The sequence below is a fragment of the Otolemur garnettii genome, unplaced genomic scaffold, assembly GCF_000181295.1.
Source record: "Otolemur garnettii isolate 467f Iridium unplaced genomic scaffold, OtoGar3 scaffold00099, whole genome shotgun sequence".
Taxonomy (NCBI): Eukaryota; Metazoa; Chordata; class Mammalia; order Primates; family Galagidae; genus Otolemur; species Otolemur garnettii.
Window position 1 is genome coordinate 3,239,936 of NW_003852494.1, and position 8,907 is coordinate 3,248,842.

The 8,907-nt window shown below is 41.8% G+C and overlaps 1 protein-coding gene across 1 annotated transcript in view; it reads left to right on the forward strand.

The window, feature by feature from the left end:
- CCDC62 (coiled-coil domain containing 62) overlaps positions 1-6,037 on the forward strand; it is a 23,234-nt gene extending 17,197 nt beyond the window's left edge. The window contains 2 exon segments of the mRNA XM_023516831.1: positions 5,940-5,973; positions 5,976-6,037. Of these exon segments, the coding sequence (XP_023372599.1) occupies positions 5,940-5,973; positions 5,976-6,037 (96 nt within the window).
- The last annotated feature ends 2,870 nt before the right edge of the window (positions 6,038-8,907 follow it).

Genomic DNA, 8,907 nt, shown 5'->3' on the forward strand with positions numbered 1-8,907 from the left:
TTTGCAGGTGGGAGTCGGGGTAGAGAGGTTGCAGCTTAGTTGTCAGGAAGTAGAAAGGGTCAGCCACAGAAAGTTGTAGCAAGTGGACGTTGATGCGTGTGGCTCGCACCCTGGGGGGATGTGGGGAGGGTGTGTTTTATGTGTTCCTATGTAGCTCAGTTCACCTCATACAGTTTGCCTGGTGTTTCTTGTGGAGAAAACTGCTCATAAGCAAATGTAAACTTGACATTTTGCTCAGTGATTCACTAACATGTCAGATGTTTGGGAACAAATTCACATTTTCAAAACATCATGGTACATTTGATTATCTCTCTATCCCATCTAATCTGCCTGACAGAGTCATCCTCATCCTTACAGCTACAGGGTTTTCTCTAAACCTCTTTGTTAGGGTTTCATGTCAAATTCCTGACATATAAGCAAGTGTTCGTCATTATTGCCTCATAGTATAGCTGTGTGTGTGTGGTAATTTATCTCCAAGGGAGGACACATCATGGGACCTGGTTGTTGATTACACATCTACCCACTCCACTGCAAGTGCCCTAAGGAATCCTCTTCCTTGTGGCATCCTGGCTATAGCACACATGGCACCTGCTACAGAGGATGCTCAGGACCCACCTTGAATGGAACTAATTAAGAAAAGTGCAGGGGTGGCTCAAGCAGCTAAGGCGCCAGCCACATACACCTAAGGTGGCGGGTTCGAATCCCCAGCCCGGGTCCGCCAAACAACAGTGATGGCTGCAACCAAAAAAATGGCCAGGCGTTGTGACGGGCGCCTGTAGTCTCAGCTACTTGGGAGGCTGAGGCAGGAGACTCGCTTGTGCCCAGGAGTTGGAGGTTGCTGTGAGCGTGATGTCATGGCACTCTACCCCGGGGGATAGCTTGAGGTTCCGTCTGAAAAAAAAAGAAAAGTGCAGGGAAAAGGCTAAACTGTGAGCTTAAGTGTAAGAAAATGGGAAAGCTGTTTGAGGTTGGTGAAAATTTGGTTTAAGAATGTTTTTGAGGGGCAGCGCCTGTGGTTCTGTGGGTAGGGCACCAGCCCCATATATTGAGGGTGGTGGGTTCAAAACTGGCCCTGGCCAAATTGCAACAAAAAAATAGCGGGGCGTTGTGGCAGGCTCCTGTAGTCCCAGCTACTCTGGAGGCTGAGGCAAGAGAATCACCTGAGCCCAGGAATTGGAGGTTGCTATGAGCTGTGGTGTTATGGCACTCTACTGAGGGCAATAAGGTAAGACTCTGTCTCTACAAAAAAAAAAAAAAAAGAACGTTTTTGAGCTAGAAAGAACCAAAAGAGCCTTTCATTTTACAAGCGAGGAAAAATGGCTACATCTCTTACTCAACATCCCACACCTAGAATCAGAAAATCATTTAACTGGAAAAATGTTGGCTCCAGATACGGTGTATTTTCCAATTGATTGATGAGCTGATTCATTCTAAAGATGTTCGGCACTTGTAGCACAGTGGTTACAGCACCAGCCATCCAGCCACACACACTGAAGCTGGGTGGTTCAAACCCAGCCCGGGCCAGTTAAACAACAATGACAACTGCAACAACAACAAAAATAGCTGGGCATTGTGGCAGGCACCTGTAGTCTCAGATACTTGGGAGGCTGAGGCAAGAGAATAGCTTAAGCCCAAGAGTTGGAGGTTGCTGTGAGCTATGATGCCACAGCACTCTACCCAGGGTGATATAATAAGACTCTGTCTCAAAAATAAATAAATAAGATGTTGGGAAAACAATTTAAACAAAAAACTTACTTGGCAACATGCTTTACCAACTTACAAACTCCTTCTCTGTCATGTTTTTGTACTGACTAGATAGTTACAGGAAAAGCAAAATAATTTTTTTTTTTTGAGACGGCGCCTCAAGCTATGCCCCCTGGGTAGAGTGCCATGGCTTCACAGCTCACAGCAACCTCCAACTCCTGGACTCAAGCAAGTCTCCTGCCTCAGCCTCCCAAGTAGCTGGGACTACAGGCATCCGCCACAACGCCTGGCCATTTTTTGGTTGCAGCCATCATTGTTGTTTGGCGGGTCCGGGCTGGGGATTCGAACCCGCCACCTTAGGTGTATGTGGCTGGCGCCTTAGCCGCCTGAGCCACAGGCGCTGAGCCAATCATTTTGTAAAAAAATCTTAATTTTCTGGCTGGGCGCAGTGGCTCAAACCTGTAATCCCTGCACTCTAGGAGGCTGAGGCAAGTAGATTGCTTGAGCTCAGGAGTTCAAGACCAGCCCGAGCAAGAGTGAGACCCTGACTACTAAAAATAGAAAAAAAAAAAAAAAAAAGAAAGAAAGAAAGAAAAAAATCATCCAGGTATTGTGGTAGATGCACCTGTAGTCCCAGCTACTCAGGAGGCTGAGGCAAGAGGGTAGTTCAAGCCAAGGCATTTGAGGATGCTGTGAGCTATGATGCTACAGCACTCTACCCAGAGCAACAGAGTGTGACTCCATCTCAAAAAACAACTTAATTTCTGTGATAAGGAAGTAGGGTAAAGTTCTGAGTAGCCTGTCCACTTTGCCAGGGCTTTGTCATATGTGGTTAAAGATGAAGATCGTACATAATTCAGAGTTTTCTGTGAAACAGGCACTTTCCTGCATTGCTGGGGAGCACAAAATGATTCAATCCTTCTGGAAAACTGGCAGTGTTTTCTAAAAATCACCAAAGAACTTGACTCTTTGACAACAAAGCAGTGTCACTTTGGGTATCTGCCCTAGTGTTGTGTCTGCATGTTATAAAATGGCATACGCGGGCAGCACCTGTGGCTCAGAGGAGTAGGGCGCCGGCCCCATATGCCAGAGGTGGCGGGTTCAAACCCAGCCCCGGACAAAAACTGCAAATTAATTAATTAATTAAATAAAATGACATATGCACCCCAAGTTGTCTTTGCAGCACTGATTTATTACAACAGCAAAAGAGAGGAGACAGTTTAAGCATCCAGCAATAGAGGGCTACACGAGCAAACTCTGGTACTGCCCATATGATAGAGTCCTCCTTAGCCATAAAGCTGATTGAGCAGCTCTGGGATGAGGAAATACTTCCAGATATATCATTAAGTGAAAACATGCAAGATTCTGAAAAGTTCATATGGCATTGTACACATGTAGGAGAGGGGATGGGAATAGGAATCTGTACTTGCACAAGGACATGGTGGAAGATGGAAGGATGAAGGATGATGTAGGTTGTTACCAGTAGGAGGCTAGAGGATGGGGAGCAGGACTTCTCTATTTATACCTGTTTATGTTATTTCGATTTTCAAATGATTTCCCCACAAAAACCCTGTAGTTGAAAAGCAAAGGAGCAAAAAGGGAAGAGTGGAATGCAGCAGAGCAGAGCGTACCACCTTACCCCCAGCAGCAACTTACTTGCTTCTAGGGTGGGAATGGGAAGCAGACTCAACCTTACTGTGGCCAGTAAGAGGGATGGGGTGTTCTGATTCGTTTTTACCTTTTGTGTTCTGGTAAAGCCTATGGATCCCTTTCAGAATAAAGTTTATAAATGACTAAGATGTAACACATTGGGTTGTAAAGTGCAGAGGCAAGGGATTGAGTAGGGAGGAGCAACATTAGGGATAGCAGAGAGGTCTGGAGGTATTCCCCCTTCAGGTCCCCTGATAGCCAAGTAGTCTTAGGGTGGAGGAGGAGGAAGCTGAGGAGCCCGCCTACCTGCAAGGCAGAGTTCCGCCCTTCCTTCCCCTCCTCCCTACTGCTCCCCCCTGTCCGCCTTTCTCCCCTTTACCCTGAAAAATCCATCCCACAAGGCTAACCAAGTGCTCAGCAGGCACTTATGACAATTACAGTTATTGATTTTTTTTTAATTTTTTTATTTTTAGAGACAGAGTCTCACTCTGCTGCCCTAGGTAGAGTGCTGTGGCATCACAGCTCACAGCAACCTCCAGCTCTTGAACTTAAGGGATTCTCTTGCCTCAGCCTCCTAAGTAGCTGGGACTATAGGTGCCCACCACAACATCTGGCTATTTTTTTTTTTTTTGGTTGTAGTTGTCGTTGTTGTTTGGCAGGCCTGGGTTGGATTTGAACCCTCCAGCTCCAGTGTATGTGGCTGGCGCCTTAGCCGCTGAGCTAAGAGTTAGAGTTATTGATTCTTGTCTGATTCTTGTGGGTTCATTAAGGGATCACCATGTAATCTGAGTCTGTCTTAAGGCTGAGGATGAGCCAGTTGTATTTGGGCATCAGCTGATTTCCAGAATTTGGCCCTAATACATACAGTCAAGCTAAGAGAACAGCCCTACCAGGAGATCAGACATGGAAACTCCACTCCTGAACAAGGAAATCAAGAAATCTTGGTGGTGCTTGGTGATCTCGGCACTCTGGGAGGCTGAGGCCAGAATCACTTGAAGCCAGGAGCTCAAGGCTGCAGTGAACTGTAATTGCAGCACTTCACTCCAGCCTGGGTGCCAGAGCAAAACCTTGTCTCTTAAAAAAGAAAAAAAAGGCTGGGTGCAGTGGCTCAGGCCTGTAATCTAGCATGCTGAGAGGCCGAGGTGAGAGGATCAGGAAAATCACTTGAGCTCAGGAGTTTGAGAACAGTCTGAGCAAGAGCAAGACTCTGTCTCTACTAAAAATAGAAAAATTAGCCAACCATCATGGTGGGGGCCATGATAATCCCAGCCAGCTGGGAGGCTGAGGCAGGAGGATTGCTTGAGCCCAGGAGTTTGAGGTTGCTATGAGCTAAGTTGATGCCAGAGTAGTCTAGCCTGGGATAACAGAATGAGATTCTGTCTCAGATAATGAGAGAGGGAGAAAGGAGAAAAAGGAGTGGAGAGGAGAGGAGAGGAGAGGATGCCTGTAGTCTCAGCTACTGGGGAGGCTGAGGCAAGAGGATCACTTAAGCCTAAGGGTTTGAAGTTACTATGAGCTGTGATGCCACAGCACTCTAGTGAGGGCAACAAAGTAAGACTGTCTCAAGAAGAAAATAAAATAAAGTGATCCTTCAATAATAATTGTATATATATATATATATATAGGGTACAATGTAATGTTGCGACAGGCATATAACATTGTGGAATGATTAAATCAAGCTAATTAACATATCTAGCACCTCACATATTTATTTCTTTGTGGTAAAAAGATTTGGAATCGACTCTTTTAGCAATTTTGAAATATACAATACATTATTCTTACATATACGCAACTGTAGTCACCATGCTGTGCGATAGATCGCTAAAACATATCCCTGCTATCTGACTGAAATTTTGTGCCCTTTGACCAACAACTCCCATTTCCCCATCTACCTCACCTTCCCCCTGGCCCTGGTGACAACCATTCCTCTCTCTCTGAGTTCAGCTTTTTCAGATTCCATGTTTACGTGAGATTATATAGTGTTAGTCTTTCTGTGCCTGGCTTAATTCACTTAGTACAGCGTCTTTCAGGTTCATCCATGTTGTTGCAAGTGACAATATTTCATTCATTTTTATGGCTACATACTATTTCATTGTGTATATATTTTCTTCATCCGCTCATCAGTTGATGACCACTAGGTTGTTCCCGCATCTTGGCTGCTATGAGTAATTCTGCAGTGAACATAGGTATGCAGGTTATCTCTTTGCCTGAGATTTTTTTTTTTTTCTTTTTGAGACAGAGCCTCAAGCTGTTGCCTTGGGTAGAGTGCCATGGCATCACAGCTCACAGCAACCTACAACTCCTGGGCTCAAGTGATTCTCCTGCCTCCACCTCCCAAGTAGCTGGGACTACAGGCGCCCACTACAACGCCTGGCTATGTTTTTTTGGTTGTAGCTGTCATTGTTGTTTGGTGGGCCAGGCTGGATTTGAACCCGCCAGCTCAGGTGTATGTGAGCTGCTTGAGCCACAGGCGCCAAGCCTGCCTAAGATCTTTTAAAAGGCATTTCTGCTATATTCGTGTACAGTCTTCTTAAATATTTTCTAGTTTGTTCATTCTGGGTACTAATTCAAGAGTTGTTTTCCAGAACTCAGAGGTCTCAGAAGAGCCAGCTCAAAAAAATAACTTTGTCAGTTACTAAAGAAAATGCAAGTCAACTTCAGTATTCACTGTGATCATGGGTAAGTCACCTTTGTTTATCTCACCTTATATCTCCATTGATATTTAATAAGTAACTTGGGAACATTGATAAGAGTCAAGGCCACGCATGTATTTGTTTGACTTGTAATGCTTTCTTTTTTGCTTAACCTATTTACACATACCTTCTAAATTTAGTCAAAGTGAAATGTTAATTACATGTAGAAATGTTGATCAAAAAGTTCTAGTTCTTGCTACCTACAATTTTGAAGTGAGTACATAGATACAGCTTTAAAAATCAGAATCTCCATTAACCTTTCAGCCTTTCTACTAAATGCCGGTCTGGAAGGAAATCTTTACATGGGGTTTCAAGTTTTATATTGATCAAAAAGTTTATTGACCCAGTAAGCACTTTCTTGATTTATGTTTCTTTCTATCAAACCTTCATTCCAAGTCTCTTCAGAATCCAGTTTGGTAAGTTAAAGGGTACAGTCATGTCAGATCTTTTCAAGGTAAGCATAAGAGCATTTTAAGGACTCTGGGGAAGCAGTAAAGCCTAGCAGCCTCCCTTCCTCCCTCTCTTCCCTCCTCTTCTTTCCCTTTCTCTGCTAAGTTTCATACTTATAATATTTTGCATGACCTGATGTTGATGAAAATCAGGATCCATAGCTAATATTTTAGACACTGAGAGCTTATGGCACACTGTCCAATGCTAATTGATTTTTTATTTTATTAATTCTGTTATTTTCCTTCCTCCAGAAACAGATTTCTCATCTATGTGGAAGGCAGAAAGCAGACAGCAATACCAAATACTTAACCCTAAAACAAAAAGAGGATCATAATTCTTTGTAAGCAACATTTAATACCAAAAGGGCGCAGAACCTGAAAGTTAATTTTTTAAACATCTATATTTTGTTTTCAAATTAATCATTTTTGTATGTAAGAAATATTTTCATGTGTAAGAAGTTAGACCTTTATATATATATAGATACATACAAATGTGGAAGTATGCAAAGAAAGAAAACGATTTCTCTTCAAAGATACAGACTATAGTTAAATACTACAGAAGCTCTTTTAGAGGGTAAGAATCAATCAGAGAACCCCTGCATATAAAATGCTGTATCAACTATCTGATTTAAAAAGAAAATCTGAGTGTATATTTAAATTATATCCCATAACTTATCAGAGTCAGCTCAAAATATAGTAGTATTCTCTTATGGTTTTAGGTCTGGATCTTGCTGTAAAAATTAGACATAAAATGATATGATATAAAATGCTTTTAACTGGAAAATATCTCCTTAAATTGACAATTGAGGTCCTTTTTTCCCAAGCCGAACAGAAACCCATCTTGTCTGGGTCTGTAGTAGTCCCATCTACTTATACGAACAAAAGCTTGCTGGAAGATCAAGTTTTATATGCATTTTATTTTATCATTAAAGAATAAAACGCTTCTGATTTAACTTATAATTTAATTTTATAAAGAGTGTACTATGTGCCTCTGTGCTCCTTCTAAGAGAATTGATCAACTTCAGTCAATAAAAAATATTTTTAATAATAAAAAAAGTTCTTTGGTTTCTTTTTATTATATGGGATTAAAATAAGGAAGGTTAGTTGCTTTAAACTGAACCTGGTGAGTTAATTTCCTCAGGAATGGGAATGCATTTTTTTTTTAAGCATTACAGATATCAAAGTTCTATTGTGCTGAATAAATGTCCCTTTGTTAAAAGGTTTCAGTGTTACTTCAGAGATGATTTTCATGAAAGGAGAGGAGCCACCCCATTTAGCCTTTATAATTAGGGTGCTGAAAAGAGAAATTGGGCAAGGTTTGGTTATGTTCTTTATCAATGCATGCTTTCTCCCACAGGCTGGTTTGTACAGAGCAAAACTGGAAAAGGTATAGTTGATTCTGAGCTGCTGCCTGCCAACTAGGAAACCCGAAATGTCCCTGGAGAGACTGACTTCCAGTTTGAGAAACAAAATATTCAATTTTCTCCTTCTCTTTGTGATAGGTTCGTGGCTACATATCAACTTGCTTAGCAAACGGGAACACTTACTAGATGCTAAGGAGAAAAACTTCAGGGAACAAAAGGATTTGAAAATAATTACTATTTTACAGCTAGATGTATTTTAGCTCATAGGATTACAGTACCTATTCTTATCCCACCACGTTGTTGTCTGTTATTCCACATGTAATTCAAGAATGGGAAATTAAAAAAAAATGGGAAATTTTAATATCAGCAAACTGTCTATCTCAACCTGTTATTTAAATGTATGATCAGGCTCGGCTCCTGTAGCTCAAGCAGCTAAGGCACCAGCTACATACACCAGAGCTGGCTGGTTCGAATCCAGCCCAGGCCCACCAAACAACAATGACAACTACAACCAAAAAATAGCCGGGCGTTGTGGCAGGCGCCTGTAGCCCCAGCTACTTGGGAGGCTGAGGCAGGAGAATTGCTTAAGCCCAGGAGTTGGAGGTTGCTGTGAGCTGTGACGGCATGGCACTCTACCCAGGGCGACAGCTTGAGGCTCTGTCTCAAAAGAAATAGAAAGAAAAAAAATAAATAAAATAAATGTATGATCAATTTATATTGAAGAGAGGTGGTCTCTTTTTTCTTCTGTACTTTAATAGCTGCAAGAGGCAGTCTCACAGTATGTTTGAAATTGTTTCAAGTTAAAACTAGATTTTAGCATTTATATTTTACCATCAACATTCTTAAGATCAACATAATCATCTTAGAATTAAACTATAATTTGTCTGCTAGAAATTATCTCAGCCATTGGAAAAGATTCATATAAGGATATTTTTAGAATTAGTGAACAGATTTTTTTTTTATAAAACATGTAGAAATGCCCCCCAGAAGAAAGAAATTCGGAATCAAGATAATGCATAAATACTAAAACCAGTTTTACCCTCAAAG